Source organism: Labeo rohita, chromosome 22 (genome assembly GCF_022985175.1).
Source record: "Labeo rohita strain BAU-BD-2019 chromosome 22, IGBB_LRoh.1.0, whole genome shotgun sequence".
In the NCBI taxonomy this organism is placed as follows: Eukaryota; Metazoa; Chordata; class Actinopteri; order Cypriniformes; family Cyprinidae; genus Labeo; species Labeo rohita.
The window spans coordinates 27535012-27553839 of record NC_066890.1 but is presented as its reverse complement, the minus strand read 5'-3'; the positions used below and the strand labels follow the sequence as shown (position 1 = coordinate 27553839).

General features: G+C 35.2%; 1 protein-coding gene across 1 annotated transcript in view; it reads left to right on the top strand.

Annotated features, from left to right (window-relative positions):
- The window catches only part of LOC127153323 (adhesion G-protein coupled receptor D2), a 109346-nt gene that overhangs the window by 64523 nt on the left and 25995 nt on the right, over positions 1-18828 (top strand). The window contains exon 23 of the mRNA XM_051094350.1: positions 2744-2894. Coding sequence (XP_050950307.1) covers positions 2744-2894 — 151 coding nt within the window. The remainder of the gene's footprint in view (positions 1-2743; positions 2895-18828) is intronic.

Below are 18828 nucleotides of genomic sequence, written 5' to 3'. Positions count from 1 at the left end.
CTCTAAACATACTAGCAACCACAAAAATGTGACCAGGCACTTGTCAGTGTTGTTCCATCTGCTTGTCTGTTGTTCTGTCAGTTTGTCATTCTGTCTGTCTGCCTTTCTGTTGTTCTGTCTGTCTGTCTGTTGTTCGGTCAGCTTGTCATTCTGTCTGTCTGCCTGTCTGTTGTTCTGTCTGTTTGTCATTCTGTCTGTCTGCCTGTTGTTTTATCAGTTTGTCATCTGGTCTGTTGTTCTGTCGTTCTGTCAGTTTGTTGTTCTATCTGCTTGTCTTTTGTTCTGTTTGTCATTGTGTCTGTTGTTCGGTCAGTTTGTCATTCTGTCTGTCTGCCTGTTGTTCAGTCAGTTTGCCGTTCTGTCTGCTTGTTGTTCAGTCAGTTTGCCGTTCTGTCTGTCTGCTTGTCTGTTGTTCTGTCTGTTGTTTTGCCTGTTCTGTCATTTTGTCGTTCTGTCTGTATGTATATCTGTTGTTCTGTCTGTTTGCCTGTCTGTGGTTCGGTCAGTTGTTTTGCCTGTTCTGTCATTTTGTCGTTCTGTCTATCTGTATATCTGTTGTTCTGACAGTTTGTCGTTCTGTCTGTCTGTCTGCCTGTTGTTTTGTCGGTTTGTCGTTCTGCCTGTCTGCCTGTCTGTTGTTCGGTCAGTTTGTCATTCTGTCTGTCTGCCTGTCTGTTGTTCTGTCTGCCTGTCTGTTGTTCTGTCTGCCTGTCTGTTGTTCAGTCAGTTTGTCATTCTGTCTGTCTGCCTGTTGTTCTGTCAGTTTGTTGTTCTCTCTGTCTGCCAGTCTGTTGTTCGGTCAGTTTGTTGTTCTGTCTGTCTGCTTGTCTGTTGTTCTGTCTGTTGTTTTGTCTGTTCTGTCATTTTGTCGTTCTGTCTGTCTGTATATCTGTTGTTCTGTCAGTTTGTCGTTCTGTCTGTCTGCCTGTGGTTCTGTCAGTTTGTTGCTCTCTCTGTCTGTCTGCCTGTTGTTCAGTCAGTTTGCCGTTCTGTCTGTCTGCTTGTCTATTGTTCTGTCTGTTGTTTTGTCTGTTCTGTCATTTTGTCATTCTGTCTGTTGTTCTGTCAGTTTGTCGTTCTGTCTGTCTGTCTGTTGTTCTGACAGTTTGTCGTTCTGTCTGTCTGCCTGTATGTTGTTCGGTCAGTTTGTCATTCTGTCTGTCTTCATGTCTGTTGTTCGGTCAGTTTGTCATTGTGTCTGTTGTTCTGTCAGTTTGTTGTTCTCTCTGTCTGTCTGCCTGTTGTTCAGTCAGCTTGCCGTTCTGTCTGTCTGCTTGTCTGTTGTTCTGTCTGTTGTTTTGTCTGTTCTGTCATTTTGTCGTTCTGTCTGTTGTTCTGTCAGTTTGTCGTTCTGTCTGTCTGTTGTTCTGTCTGTTTGTCGTTCTGTCTGTCTGCTTGTCTGCTGTTCTTTCTGTCTGTCTGCTCTGCTGCTCTGTCAGTTTGTCATTCTTCTGTCTGCCTATTGTTCAGTTACTTTTCGTTCTGTCTGCTTGTCTGTTTGTTGTTTTGTCTGTTCTGTCATTTTGCCATTCTGTCTGCCTGCTTGTGTGTTGTTCTGTCTGTTTTGTCTGTTTTCCATTCTTTCTGTCTGTCTGCTTGTCTGTTCTGTCTGTTTGTCTGTTATTCTGTCACTTTTTTCGTTCCGTCTGCTTGTCTGTTGTTCTGTCTGTCTGTCTGTCTATTTGTCATGCTGTCTGTCTGTCTGTCTGTTACAATTAATCTCAATTAATCTGTCGTTCTGTCTGTCTTTCAGCATGTACTGTATCTATCTCTGAGTCTGGCTCAACAAATTTAACACTCTTTTTTTCTCTCTGCTGAATTCATTTCTTTTTATGATGCTAGTGGTAAAAACATTACACTTGACTTTTAGATCAGGCATGTAAATATGATCTCTATCTATTTTCTTTAGACTGTTATTCAGTGAATTTAAATGATGATGAGTCTAGTAATTATACAGATTTCTCAAGGATCTTGTATTGCTCCAGTCTGCATGAAAGTACTTACTGTAAATGGCAGATAATGAATATACAGCAAGATATTAAAGCCCCATTTGCTGAACACATGTAGCGGCTTATTAAACATCTCTCTCCTTCTCTCTATAGTTTCCGTACTTGCCGTCCTTGTTTATTCATGAGCCAGACCAGTGCTGCCAGGGCGCTTCATACCAACTGTCGCCTGACCCGTGCGACCTCACACTTGTACATACTGTGGCAGATTGCTTGAGAAAAATAAAGCTGTCAGTTGCACCGGCCAAATGAAAAACGAACGTGCTGCGATACTAGCAGGGTCTGGATCCCTGACAGCCCTGAAATATAGATATAAATTGGAAGCAGATTAGTTTTTTGATCCTAATTCAAGTTTTGACAAGACATAGAACCAAAAAGAGAGAGATGTATACTACATACATGTGGATTTCCTCTTGTAAAATGTGCACTCTTACGATTTTAAATGTTGATATAGTGCTAGGTTATGCATTTACTTCTTCCTGAGAAGAAATAAACGTCTTCAGACGCCATCTTAACCAGGGCTGCGAGTCAAAGCCCATTATGTATTATTCTGTGACACGAGGGGTAAGGCTGTGGGTTTTTATGTCAGATCTAGTTTACATTCCTGTGAGACTTCTGTGGATATTTACTTTGCGGTACCTCCATACATGTCTGTGTACTTTTTGGTCATGTATCGCGTAATGCACGACTACTTAGATCTCAACTTTGATAGTAAAATGCATTTTCGTTTCTGTCAGAACTGTGCCAGTTCCAGGCCCTCCAGTTCAGTGGGAAGTTCTCGGCCAGGCAGCTCTCCAGTACCAGGTGTTTTGGACGGGCAAACGGTCACCTACTCCAGCAGCTCATCGACTCACAGCGACACCATAACCCAGAGTTTCAACAAAACAAGTGAGTCGATGGTTTATTTATTGATCAACCCCAAAAAACCCGAAGCATCTTTGTAACGGTTGATTGGCCTGCTCAGATGATGTACATGTATATTTGGGTTTGTGCATATATATGTGTGTGTATTTTCAAATGCCAGTGTGTTTATATAAAGCAGAGCTTTAAAAATCTGTCCTAAATTATGGCGAGAGCAAAAGTAGTGATTGGCAAAGAGGGTGAACTCTAAAATGACAGGCCTGTTTTGGGGCTGTAACATTCTCCAGACCCAGAAAAATGACGGGATCCGATCGCCTTCTCTGACCCCAGCATTTCAAGACTGAATCGTAGTAATCTCAAAGGGAGTTCACGCAAGCGAGAGATTTAGTGAAGACAGAATGGACTGATTGAAGGAAAAAGAGTCATTTTGTGGAAGAATATATAAAAACATATTACACAGCTCTCTTGAATACTTTATTCCAAGTTGCCAATCTATAATATATATATATATATATATATATATATATATATGTTACAATTAAAGTATTTAAAATTCATTAAATTCATTTTTTTAAGTAAAATATTATGTGTACTCCATATTGACTTTAATAAATTAATTATTAAAATTAAATCAACATGTTTATTCATTTGAAGTTAATTTATTCTCTGTATTTACTATATTGATACGTTTTAATTAATTTATACTCCATATTTGCTTTGCTGTGTTAATTTTATTCAATTTAGTTAACTAATTAGAATAAAGTTATTAAAATAAATCATTTTTAAAGTAAAATTATACTCCATATTGACTTCATTATATTGATACTACATATTTAATTAAATAATTAAAATAACAGTAATTAAAATGAAATTAACATTCTTATTCATTTTAGTTTATACTCTGTATATTCTATATTGATACTTTTTAATTAAATAAAACTAATGACATGATTACTTTTAATTTAATTTATACTTCATATTTACTTTACTGTACTGATACTACATATTTAGTTAACTAATTAAAATAAAGTTATTGAAATAAATACTTTTTTTAAAGTAAAATTATACTCTGTATACTCCATATTTAATGAAATAATTATAACAGTAATTAAAATTAAATGAACGTTTATTTATTTTAAGTGAATTTATACTCTGTACTTATTATTATTGATACTCCTTTATTAAATAAATAAAATTTATATTTTTATTATTTAATTTATATTCCATATTAACTGTATTGATATTCCATATTTAGATACCTTATTAAAATAAAGTTATTTAAATTATTACTTAGTTTTTAAAAGTAAAATTACACTCCATATTTACTTTTATTATTTTGATACTCCATATTTATTTAAATAATTAAAATTAAATTATCATGTTTATGTATTTTAAGTGAATTTATACTCTGTACTTACTATATTTTTACTCCTTTATTAAATAAATTAATTAATTTAATTAATTAACTTTTATTAATTTAATTTAGTTTATATTCCATATTTACTGTATTGATGCTTCATATTTAGTTCTCATTAAAATAAAGTTATTAAAATTAATACTTAAATTTTGAAAAGCAAAATGATTAAAATTACACTCGAATTTTAAAATCAAATTACATATTTACTTATATTATAATGATACTCCATATTTAATTAAATAATTAAAATAACAGAAATTAAAAATTAATTTACCGTTTATTCATTTTATGTTAAGTTACTCTCTGTATTTACTACTTAATTAAGTAAATATAATAAGTTAAATTAATACATTTAATAATTTAATTTATTTTCCATATTTACTGTATTGATACTCAATAATTAAAATAAAGTTATTAAAATTAATACTTAATTTTTAAAGTATAATTATACTCCATATTGGCTATTAAATTGATACTCCATATTTAATTGAATAATTAAAATAACAGTAATTAAAATTAAATTACCATGTTGATTAATTTTAGGTTAATTTAATAACTGACGAATTAAACTAATTTTATTGCAATTCATTCTTAATTTTTTAAGTTAAGTTATCTTTAGTATGGTACCCCATATGTATATTGGTACTCTATATTTCTAAAAAATAAAAATGTTTTTGTTATTTTTAAAATGTACTTTTATACTCCATATGTACTCCATTGATTAAATAATTAAAATAATTAAAAATAATTACAATATATTTTTTAAAAAGTGTAATTTAAAATTCTTTTAATTTAATTTGAACTAATCTCTCTCTATATATAACTACTTTATCATGTGTCCTTTTTTCCCTAGCTTAGACTTTCTCGCACGAAAACCGGATGAAACATGACATGGCCAATCAGAGAGCAGAATCAGACACATGCACTAATTCATATTGATTGGCAGCTTGTATTATCCAGCCCATTACTCAGGGTGAATTGCTCTGAGAGGAATGAAATGGCAGTTTTAGCGGGCGACGCGCACACAGACCATATGCATATGCAGAAGGGGCCGTCCCGTGCATATGAGCGATGCAACTAATCATCTTGACGAGACTCGCCCGGACTCTCGCCGTAATCGGTTGCGATGCGGGCCATGATTGAATATTTGTTTTTAATGCCGGGCAATTTTTTAAACCAGTCAGCCAGCCACACGACTAAGTGCCACGAAGAAACGTACGTATAATGTAACCGTAAGGAATAGAGCCTCTCATGCGCATATGAGCCCAACTGTGAAAGGCCTTGTGTGGTAACAAATAGGGCCGAGCCCACAATAAATGCTTCTGTATGTCCTGATCGTATATAACTGATTGTTGTGTCTCTTCCATTCAAGGTCAAGTAATTCTCAAGTGTGAGAAAAAGCGTTTACGTTCACTTTTGATCAATTCATATCTTTTCATCCTTTGAGGCAATGGTTTCAATCTGCCATTTACGTAAACAATAACATGCTATAAGCATAAAGGAAGCAGGAAACGACAAGTGCTTATGGAAAAGTGTAGAGTTTTGACTAAATTTGAACTCCGTCTTTCGCTACTTCAGCTCTTTCATTACCTTACGATATATCGTTTGTACATTCGCCAATAAAGCCGAAGGTCAAGGGGAACAGTACTATTTTGTATGCTTTCTTTCTTCCTTTCTCTCGTCTTTTCCACCGGTTGAATAGGTGACCTCAAAGGAGATACAAGTCAATCAAAAGGCTGCACTTCTCAAGGGTCAACTTGAAAAGGTTGACAAAAGCAGAAAGTTCATTTCCACACTCTTTTACTTCTGAAACATTCTGAAAGACATGCTGAAGGAAACCGCGAGACGGGAAGTGACAAAAATTGAGGTTAGATAGACAAACAGCGTAAGTGTTGGGTGATTCATTGTCGCTGAATGAATCACATGGATTGATTTAAAAGATAATGTTACCATAATCAGATGGTTTTATTCCTGAAATTAAACATTAGGAATATTCTGTATTTCTCGTTCAAATGTGCTGTACTTATAAACGCTTGGTGATAATAATTTGGTTTGCATAAATTAAAATGCTCATCAATTTGAATGTACTGTTATTACATGTGTATATATAATAATATATCTATTATAAATGAAAATATTTCAAATACAAAAACAGATAAAATACATTCATACTAGGGGTTGACCAAGATATGTTTTTCAGGGCTGATGCCAATACCGATTATTACAGATCAAGCAGATCGATAACTGATATTTTGAACCGATAAATGTATATGGTTGGTGTAAAAATGAAAATGAATGTCAAAAACTTTCTTTAAATGCTTTTAAATTATTTTACCGGCAAATCGGTTTTGAAAATGACTGATACCAATAACCATAAAAATGCTTATTATCGGTGCCGATAATCGTTTGACCCCTAATTATGAAATAATAATAATAATACAGGCTTGTGGTTATGACAATGTTTTGCAGAAATCTAAACACTCATCAAATTTAGTTATTTGAATAATTATTTATTATATATGTTATATATATATATATATATATATATATATATATATATATTCAAGTAAAGCTTTCTGGTATGACAGTATTTGGCAGAAATCAATAAACCTGTATGTATGTATATATTGATGTAAACAATATATAAATGGTCATTAAAAAAACTGATAGATTATTTTATTCCCGAAATGAACCATTAGGAATAATTTTATTATTTGTTAAAATGTGCTGTTCTTATAAACGCTCACTAATATGATTTGATTTGCTGAACTCAAAATGCTCTTCAGTTTGAATTTACTATAATATATGTCATGTAAATTAAATGATTTAAAATACAAAAATAGTGCGATAAAAATCTATCAATATGCAGAACTGATGCTAAAACCAATAATTACAGATCAAGTAGACTGATGACCGATATTTTGAACCGATATATATGTCTGGTATAAAAATGTAACTTTTCTAGTATGACAGTGTTTGGCAAAAATCAATAAACTTGCATCTGTGTGTATATATTAATGTAAACAATATATAATCATTATGATCATAAAAATTTAATTGATGATTTTATTCCTCAAATGAAGCATTAGGAATACATTTAATTTCATTTTGCTTGCTGCTATAAATTGTTTTGCAGAACTCAAAATGCTCATCGATTTCAATTTACTATAATGTATGTAGTGTAATATCAATTATTTAAAATACAAAAGAAGATACAGTTTTATACATACATAAAATCATCCAATATTACAGTTAAAATGTGCTGTTCTTATTAACGTTCACTGATATGAATTTGATTTACTAAACTCAAAATGCTCTTCCGTTTGAATTTACTATAAAATATGTAATGTAAATTAAATTATTTAAAATACAAAAATAATTAGGTAAAAATCAAGCAGAGTGATAACCAGTATTTTGAACCGAAGTATATGTAAGAAAATTTATGTCAAAATTAAGAATAACAAGGGCTCTGACAAAAAACATGCTTTAAATGCTTTTAAATTATTTTATCGCTTATTATTTTATTTTAAATGCTTAATATCGGAACCGATAATTGGTCTACCCTTAATACATACATACATTCCTATATATATATATATATATATATATATATATATATATATGTATATATGTATATATATATATACATACAGTGTATACATATAAAAAACAATAATACAAAAATAATAATACAGTCTTGTGTTTATAACAGTGTTTTGCAGTACTCATCAATTTGAAATTACTATTATTACATGTATAATACTATATGTAATGTAAATGAAAATATTTAACATTTTAAATATTTTACAAAAATAGATGCATTTTTATACATACATAATTGGGGACAACCAATATGTGTTTTTCAGGACTGTGGCTAAAACCGATTATTATAAATCAAGAAGTAAATACTGATACAAAATACTGATAACCAATATTTTTAACCTATATATATATACATATACATATATGTATATATATATATATATATATATATATAGGGTGTAAAAATTAAAATTAATGCCAAAATTAAGAATAACAAGGGCTTTCTTTAAATGCTTTTGAGTTATTTTATCAGCAAATTGATTTTGAAAATGACTGATGACAATAACCAATAAAATGCTTAATATAGGCGCTGATAATCGGTCAACCTCTAATTATACATTAATAATAAAATAATAATAATACAGGTTTGTTGTTAAAACAATGTTGCAGATGGTGCAGAAATCAAAATGCTAATCAATTTTTTATCATTTTGATTATTGGTTATTAGATGTGTATACATATTAAAGTAACTTTTCTCATAAAAGCTTTCTGGTATGACAGTGTTTGGCAGAATTATACATACATGTAATGAAAATAATGTATAAACAATACTGTTTCAGGCCAAATGACAACAGAGATTGTCATTTTGTTTTAAATGAAACTTTTAGATGACTTTTTATATGGTTGTGCCAGCAATTTGTCATTACATTCCTACATTTTCAGTATTGCAAACATAAGTTTACGTTTAGTGTCACTGCTAATTGTAACGATTCGTTTATGGTGGTTGTCACAACAAATTATTGGATTTCAGCCTCAATTGAAACACAATAATTTGTTATTGCATACCAATATGCAACGTAACGCAGCAGCAGCAGCAGTGTGTAATACCGCCAGTGTTACAAGTTGATCTTTAGCAAAGTTGAATCCATCTGTTGTCATCCCCACCTCCCTCCCCGACACACACACACTCACAAAGATTGACAACACCTGACCTTGAAAACTGAGTAGTCTGACATTTTATATAAGATGTTTGTTGTTTGTTGTCCCAAATGAAGACCGTGTCATTTGATTGAACAAGCTGAATACACAAGTACATATTGTTCGGATAAATACCCAAATAAACAGATTACAAAAAATATGGTAGTGGTTAGATAGCTGTTTACATTCCTCTCTCTCTGAGGAAATAAAAAATCATGCCCTTCTCATTACCCTTATTTTGAACTCTTCAATTCCACCGATAAAGCTACTTACTATTGTGTGTGATTTATATTAGTGATTTACTTTAAATCGAGTAGACATGAGAAAACAAATCTATTCATAATACAACCCGGTGTGAGTGTCTTTGTGTATCTGTGTGTGCTGGCTGATGGATGTCAGCGATAACAAATTGTAAGGAAAAGTTGAATTTGTATCTGCTTAGGATCCCGGTTGCCTTATACATATGGCTCCGGGTTTCGTGGTAATAGGATCTTTGATGGATGGGAGCCCTCCTCGCTCTCCCATTTTTTAAAAGATATTTATTTATTAATCTGTCTCTTTATTCAGTCAGATCATCCCCAGCGGGGTCACTGTCACATAACCACCTGCATCAGTTTTTTCATCCTCTCCTTTATAGTTCATATCCAAAGTCACTTATGCGCATCTTGGTCGGCCGAGCGTCACTCTTCTGCCCGCAGGCTAACGGAGGGTAAGTTCTCTGTCTCATCTCGGAGGTCTGGTGGGCCGAGGCCTTCCACCGTCTCTCCACCCCTTTTCTTAATTCTCGACACATGTCAGATGGACGCGTGCCCTGTAGGTCTTCTCATGTGTATGGAGATCTGACATCAATTCCCCCTTATTTATATTGCAAGCAAAATGCTCCTGGACTTATAAGGAGACGTGTGTCTGTCTACTCATTTATGATTTTAAATTCAGATTTGTTCTGCTTGTTCATTCAGGCTGCTCCAGTTCCCAGTTGCTCCAATTTGGATAACTTTTCTCCATTGTAGGCTATAACTCAGGCTTTGCAATATCTGTAAGCATCATAGGGAGTAACTGGTTACATGTAACGGCGTTACATAATTTAAGTGCAAAATAAATGTAACTGTAATCCATTACAATACAATATTTTCTGTAAAAAGCAAAGATATGTTGGATAATATTAATTGGTTGCTTTGCCTGTTTCAGGAGGTTAGAACTCATGCTTATTCGATAAGTATTTTATTTCCAATTTGCATTTATGTAAGCTTTATTTTTGAAGATTAACTTTTTTCCAAGGCATTGTTAGAGGTCAGTGTTTCCTGTCATAGCTATACAAAGGTTTGATTTCAAAAACAGTATTGCTGCTAATAAAATATTCCGTTATGATTTCAAATTAGTCGATTAGTCACGATTAATCGCATCCAAAATAAAATTTGTGTTAACATAATATATGTGTGTACTGTGTATAATTATATATACATATAGACATATACACAGCACACACATGTATATTGTGTAAGCACAGACTTTTATTTTGGATGCGATTAATCGCGATTAATTGATTGGACACCACTATTTTACATCTGTATTTAACCTCAGAACGATCTCAAATTAAAATGAGGTGCTAAAGTCTGATTTTGTGGTGGTTGTGCTTTAAAATTTATTATAATCTTATTTTAAGTGATGAAGGATTTTGAAAAGTCTGACAGCAGTCATTGTTGAGTACTACTATAAGGTTAACCCTGCCTGCCTTATATGTTTGAAAATGATTAACAGTTGAAAACATTTACTAGAAATGTAGAAAAGTAATCAAAAATTTATCAAATGTAATCAGTTACATCTCTTTAATAAAGTAATTGAATCAGTCAGACTATGCTGGAAACCAATAGTGCATCTAGATACTTCTACTCTGCCATGGAAAGTAATCAAAAAGTAATCAGTTACATTACTCTAATAAAGTAATTGAAATAGTTACACTACTTATTACATTTTAAACGGGGTAACTTGTAATCTGTAACCTGTTACATTTCCAAAGTAACCTTCCTAACACTGGTGACATAATATTGTTCAAGAAAAGTAATATATTATAGGAAACTAAGTCATATTTCATATGCAAAATGAGAAGTAAAAATGTATTTAAATGTTTTTAAATATAACAGAGATTTTGTGAGAATAAAAATTGGACCATTATGATTGTATTGAATTTTTTTTGAGAATTATGGAAAATCTTATACACTACTGTATGAGTACTGTATTACAATATTATATAATGAATATTTTTATTATCAGTGTTTGGGAAAGTTACTTTTAAAAGTAGTGCATTACAATATTGAGTTACTCCCTAAAAAAGTAAGTAATTACGTTACTTAGTTACTTTTTAGGAAAGTAATGCATTACTTTACTTTTGCGTTACTTTTTAAATCCGGGCAGGGCTTGCTTGTTTGTTTTTAATATAAAAAGTTCTATTTTTGGCAAATGTAAAAGCCTTTTCACACCAAAAGCCTCAGGCTTTGAGAATAGTCATTGGTTTAGAAGCATGTTGACATCATATACACATTTGAACTGTGATTGTTAGTCGGTGCTGAGAACTTTTGTGTGCTGCACAAATGAACGTTAATCCGAATGCTCAGATAATGAAATTCGAATAATCGAATACTCAAATTGAATTGAGGAATTGTTGCAGCCCTAATGTAGTCATTGGTTTAGAAGCATGTTGACATTATATGCTCAGTTGAACTGTGATTGTTAGTTGGTGCTGAGAACTTTTGTGTGCTACACAAATGAACGTTAATCGAATTCTCGAATTATCAGAATGATTGAATCAGAATATTCAAACATTAAATAGAATTGAAGAATCGTTGCAGCCCTGATTTAGTTATTGGTTTAGCAGCATGTTGACATCATATACTCATTTGAACTGTGATTGTTAGTCGGTGCTGAGATTTTTTTTGTGCTACACAAATAAACGTTAATCGAATGCTTGAATACTTGAATACTCGAATACTCGAATAGAATCGAGTAACCATTGCAGTCCTAACTTAGTCGTTGGTTTAGCAGCATGCTGACATCATATACTTATTTGAACTGTGATTGTTAGTCGGTGCTGAGAATTTTTGTGTGCTACACAAATGAACGTTAATGGAATACTCGAATAATGAAATTTGAATATTCGAATACTCAAATTGAATCGAGGAATCGTTGCAGCCCTAATTTATTTATTGGTTTAGAAGCACGTTGACATCATATACACATTTGAACTGTGATTGTTAGTCGGTGCTGCGAGCTTTTGCGTGCTACACAAAATGACCATTAATCGAATACTTGAATAATGAAATTCGACTATTCAAATACTCAAATAGAATTAAGGAATCGTTGCAGCCCTAATTTAGTCATTGGTTTAGCAGCAGGCTGACATCATACACTCATTTGGACTGTGATTGTTAGTTGGTGCTGAGAACTTTTGTGTACTACACAAATTAACGTTAATCGAATACTTGAATAATCAAAAAAATAAACTACTCAAACAGAATCGAGGAATCGTTGCAGCCCTAATTTAGTCATTGGTTTAGCAGCATGTAGACATCATATACTCATTTTAACTGTGATTGTTAATCAGTGCTGAGAACTTTTGTGTGCTACACAAATAAACGTTAATCGAATACTTGAATAATCAAAATAATTGAATCCGAATATTCAAATACTCAAATTGAATAGAGGAATTGTTGCAGCCCTGATTTAGTCATTGGCTTAGCAGCATGCTGGCATCATATACGCATTTGAACTGTAATTGTTAGTCAGTGCACAAATGAACGTTAATGGAGTCGTCGCCCTCAAAAATTAGTTTCAAAACCAGCTGCTTCTATTACGAGTGTCTATTATGGTTAGAAATTAGCTGCCTATGAACATTAGATAGCAGACTAGGTTTTATAATGGAGCAAACAGAGGTTATGTTGAATTAGTATTCAAATAAGTTTCATGAAATTGTCGTACGCCCTCGAAAGATCATAGTCTCCATTCGACACAATCTGTCAAACCCGTGATCAGCTGTCCACACCCCTGTGCAATCTGCCACATCAGGTAAGCACCCGCCAGGTGTCACTTAATCCTGCTTGTGACGCCAACCAGACCTTGGGGGTGACCTCCTCAAACCCATTGTGTCACACCCCTGCCCCTCGGAGAGCTCCCCAACAAGAATCATGGAGGGGGGGTGTTTTAAAGGGTCGGTGAAGGGGTTGTAAAGGTAGTATGAGTTTGAGCGTCGGGGTGGGGGTGACAGCGCTGGAAACCAATGGTGCATCAAGACACTTCTACCCCGCCACGGTGGCCATAGATCAGGGCAGGGATGCTGGCGGACCGGGTGAGGGTGACAGGGGAATAACATCCCTTTCTCCTCAATCGACAGGGCCCATAACTCCTGCCTCCCCAGGGACAGATTGAGAAAGGCAATAGCCAGGGGCTGTGAAGCAGAGATGCTTGGGAGAATTGAAAGTTAAAGAAGCAGGAGCGGAATGTGTTTTTTTTTTGCCGCGCACTTGGGCCCGCTCTTGCAATCTTCTATCATTTTTTTTAAACCACTGAGGGAAATCATTTTTCCCAGTTTTTCCACTGCAAGTCACAGGCTTGCACTACGTACCACAACACTGTTGCTTGCGCAATTTGAATGCATGCCCGAGGACACAAGGAAAGCATCTCCGTCGGGAAGTGTACTTGTTTGTATGCCGGCATGTAGACTGTGGAGCCTGCAGGGATAGTGCTGTGTCAGGACCGAAGCAGCGTCTCTACAAGACGTGCCAGCCTCCCGCTCCAGATTTTATAGCCTGATCAATTTCCCAGTGGCTTATTGAATGGCTTTTAAATGGCTTTTTTATTTTCAATTATAACCTACTGTGTCTCGCCTGCCACAGTGGGCCAACATTTGCACTGCCGGATAATTTAAAACCCCTACTTTAGGAAATTATGCATTTTATATCGCCTAAATTTACAATCCCCCAACCGGCGACAATAAAAGGCGAAGTAACCGAATGGATTTTTGCGTATGCCGTTAATGATTGCGTTGGTAAGTATTTGTTCGCGGCTAACTGGCACATCCACACGTTGACGAATGAGCTTCGCGAACCGTCCACCTTTATGGAGATTTATCTGCTTATTAAATCGAACTTGCTTTCAGGTGCCGTTATCAAGTTGATGGAAGCAATAGCAGATTGAAGTACCTCTAGCGAACGACCCAAAGTTAGACAGGTGCATCGAAGTGCCCTCGTCCGCGTCCCGACCAGCCCTCCTTATCCCAGGCACGCGAAGCAACCTGAAGGTGAAAGAAGTGCTCACCGGAGCTCATTGGAAAGTAGAAATGACAGTAAATTTTTCAGCCTCCCTCTCCCTCGCTCCTCCATGAGATGGGAGATCTTGTTATAGCAGTCAGGATGAGAGGGGGTCAGGGCAGCAAGCCGGCGTGCGCCTGTTGATGATTGAGGAAAAGAGGAGTAAATTCATTCTGCTCTCGGCACTTTGTCAAGTGCCAGTAGCTTACCGTTGAGAGCCAGTCACCCATCACCATGTTACGACCTCAGAGGTCAGCGGCGGGCCATAAATCAGCGAGGAGAGAGGTTGCGGTGATGCTGCAGAGCCAAAGAGAGCTGATGCGACTATTGCCTTCGCTGCGCCGCCCCCCCTCCTTTCCACCCGTATGAAGCCGAGGAACCAAGGCCTGCATAAAAATGATGCCCGGCCCTTCACCACGTGTTGCTACTTCACGAAAAAAAAACCCTGGAGTGCCGAATCCTCGGAATAAAGTCTTCTACGCCTTTACTTGATTAGATTGTTTATTGCGACGTGGGCGACTTTTTAAGTACCCTCATTCTACTCATGCAACGTATTGATTTTTATTCTATAATGAAGGATTCCGTAAGTGACAATGTTTTTGATTACTCGCGACAAACCTCCTTGGAGTATTAATTAAAACGGCAGCAGATGTGCAGGTGTGGGAAATCATTAGAAAGAGGCCCCAGTCTATGTACACGTCCCTTTCCCAGCATGGCAAACAGGACGCCTGAGAGGGAACACGCACCTCGCAAGTTCATCTTAAGAACAAGTACAAAAAAAGCGACGTGAATGGTATTTATCTGGACGACTTGGACATTTTTTCCTGTTCGTTTTTTGAGCTGAAACTCTAGATTGGTACATGTGAAGTGTTTTGCTTAAACAGGGTTGTCAGAATTCTAACGCCATCCGGCTGGACGATTCCAACGCAAACAGTGGACGAACGTCAATACGAAGGTTTCCTCCGTTTCTTCACGTTAATTGATATATCATGAAATGATCGATTTCTTACGCGCCCATGTGCTAGCGTTTTTCTCAGGCGCGCTGGGAGAGAGCGCTAGGAAAGGGGATCTGGATGGTCAGCTCCTGCTTTCAATATTTGCTCCTATTAAACTGTGATTATCCTGCAGCGCCTGGCTTCTCTCAAAGTTGGAGAACGAGAGAGCAGGCCAAAACACAACACAGTTTTTTTCCAGAAAGTAAAAACTTCCTGACAGCTCTAAAGGTTTACCAGGTCTTCTGAAATTATTGAATACCTCATGTCAGCTCATTTTGAGCTACATCTGTTGACCTTTGCAGATGTCGAAACTGAAATCGGCTTGAGAAAAGGATGAGACATTTTAAGAAACTTTTTTCTCAATTACCCATTTCCCAATAGTCCCTTGTACTGTAAGACTTCACAGGACTGATATGTAGTTAACTTTTAACATACGTGCTTAGATTTTAATTTTTGGTGTTTTACTTTAAAGCTGTTACTATATACAGTTGTATACAAAGTCAAAGGTTTACATACACCTTGCAAAATCTGCAAAATGTTAATTATTTTACCATAATAAGAGGGATCGTAAAAAATGCATGTTGTTGTTTATTTAGCACTGACCTGAATAAAGTGTTTCACATTAAATATGTTTACATATAGTCCACAAGAGAAAATAATAGCTGAATTGATAAAAACTACCCCGTTGAAAAGTTTACATACACTTAATACTGTCTTTTGTACCTGAATAATTCACAGCTGTGTTTTTTTTTGTTTAGTGATAGTTGTTCATGAGTCCCTTGTTTGTCCTGAACAATTAAGCTGTCCACTGTTCTTCAGAAAAACCTTTCAGGTTCCACACATTTTAGTTTTCCAGCATTTTTGTGTATTTGAACCCTTTCAACAATCACTGTATGATTTTGAGATCCATCTTTTCACACTGAGGACAACTGAGGGATTCATACAGAACTATTACAGAAGGTTTAAACACTCACTGATGCGTCAGAAGGAAAAACGATGCATTAAAAGCCTGGGGGTGAAAACTTTTGAACAGAATGAAGATGTGTACACGTTTCTTATTTTGCCAAAATATCATATTTTTTTCATTTAGTACTGCCCTTCAGAAACTACAGAATTTACTTACATCTTTCCCAAAAGACAAAATAAGTTAAATTTACCCTGATCTTCAAATTCAAAAAGTTTTCACCCCCCGGCTCTTAATGCATTGTGTTTCCTTCTGAAGCATCAGTGAGCGTTTGAACCTTCTGTAATAGTTGCATATGAGTTCCTCAGTTGTCCTCAGTGTGAAAGGATGCATCTCAAAATCATACTGTCATTGTTGGAAAGGGTTCAAATACACAAAAATGCTGAAAAACCACAGAATTTGTTGGACCTGTAGGATTTTTCTGAAGAACAGCAGACAGTTTAACTGTTCAGGACAAGAACAAGGGACTCATGAACAACTATCACTAAACAAAACAAAACAAAACAAAAAAAATACAGCTGTGGATTATTCAGGTAACAACACAGTATTAAGAATCAAGAGTATGTAAACTTTTGAACGGTTAATTTGTAATTTTTAATAAATTCAATAATTATTTTCTCTTGTGGAATATATGTAAACATCTTTTATGTGAAATGTCTTATTCAGATCAGTACAAAATAAATAATTACATGCATTTAGTATGATCCCTCTTATTTTGGTAAAATCATTAACATTTTGCAGGTTCTGAAAAATCTAAATATACTTTTCAAAATACTAACAAATCAGCTTCCATGATCTGTTTTTAACATTTCAGTCACAAAGAACCTACTTCTCAACTGTCCGGTAGTAAAACAGTTGAAAGCACTGCCGCCAAAGCCACCAAATTGTGATCTCGCAGAATAATCCACTGTAATAATAAAGCGGATAAGAAACAGCAGCAAAGCAGAGCTTTTCATTGTCCCTTGAGCTCACGCAGGTATTTTATTCTCAGTTTCTGAACTCAGATATCTGCTGTTAAGCCTGCCTGATTGCAATGAATTAAACAGATGGTCCAGAACTGAATCTGCCTCTGGGTTTTACACTCTGTTTACCTTTTGCTGTTTACCTCAGCTGGTACTGTTTTATTAAGACTACTTTGAGATCCGGGCCAGTGTTGAAACCTTGAAGTTTCTAAAGTGCTGATGTACGCCTGACAATAAACCATGTGTTAATAAAGTAACAGAACAATGGCAGACGGGGGAGCATTTTAGAAACCTGTTCGGAAACAATCACTATTTTTGCTATTGCATTTATTGCTGCCTGTTTTTTGTAATTTTTTTTACAGTCTATGTTGGCTCAAGTTTTTTTTTTTTGATTTTTGACGCGTACGTCCTAGGTCCTATGTCATCTGCTGGAACACCACTCTCTTGTAAATGCATGTACGACTAACTAGAGTTTACCGTTTATAATGTTTTAAATAGGGATATTTTTCTTACACAAATGCATTGATTCACTTCAGGGGGCCTTTATTAACCCCCCAGAATCAGTGGAGCACTTTTTATGATGGATGAACGCACTTTTTTAGGCTTCAAAATCTCAACACCCATTCACTGCCATTATAAAGCTTGGAAGAGCCAGGACATTTTTTAATATAACTCTGATTATATTTGTTTGAAATGAGAAAGTCATATACACCTAGGATCATTTTTGTGTGAACTCTCCCTTTAATAAATTTCTTAATATCTCAGAACAGCCTAAAAAAAGCTGAACCTTGTGTCGCTGAACACACACTGACACTTCCACAAACTCAGTTAAGAGACGCTTTGACACGTCAGAATGATGGACTCCTTGAATGCTGACCTCTCTCCTCCGGACGCCCCTTTCACCCTCCCTCTCTCCTTTCAGCCCTTCATCCCTCCATTTCCACCCATGTAGATGAGACAGAGATAGATGAAGATATTTCTGATGGGCAGCCATTTCATAGCAACACGCCAAATGAGTTCTGGCTGCCCCGGCCCACCCTCCTTTGCAGGAGATTAATCCTGTCGCAGGATGCTTGGCGACCATGACAGTCGTGTGTGTTGCGGAGGCTATTATTTGGAGACAAATTTGAGTTTATGTACTGTAGCTAAATCTGGTGAAACTCTGCTTTTGGAACATCCTTAAATGTAGAAATGTATTAAAATTAAATATAATATATACTTGAGGTCAAAAGTTTACGTACACCTTGCAGAATCATTCAAATTGCATGTTATTTTTTATTTAGTACTGACCTGAATAAGATATTTCACATAAAAGATGTTTACTTATAGTCCACAAGAGAAAATAATAGTTTAATAATTTATAAAAATGACCCTGTTCAAAAGTTTACATACACTTGGTTCTTAATACTGTGTTGTTACCTGAATGATCCACAGCTGTGTTTTTTTGTGTGTGTGATGATAGTTGTTCATGAGTCCCTTGTTTGTCCTGAACAGTTAAACTGCCTGCTGTTCTTCAGAAAAAATCCTTCAGTTTCCACAAATTCTTTGGTTTTTCAGCATTTTTGAGTATTAGAACCCTTTCC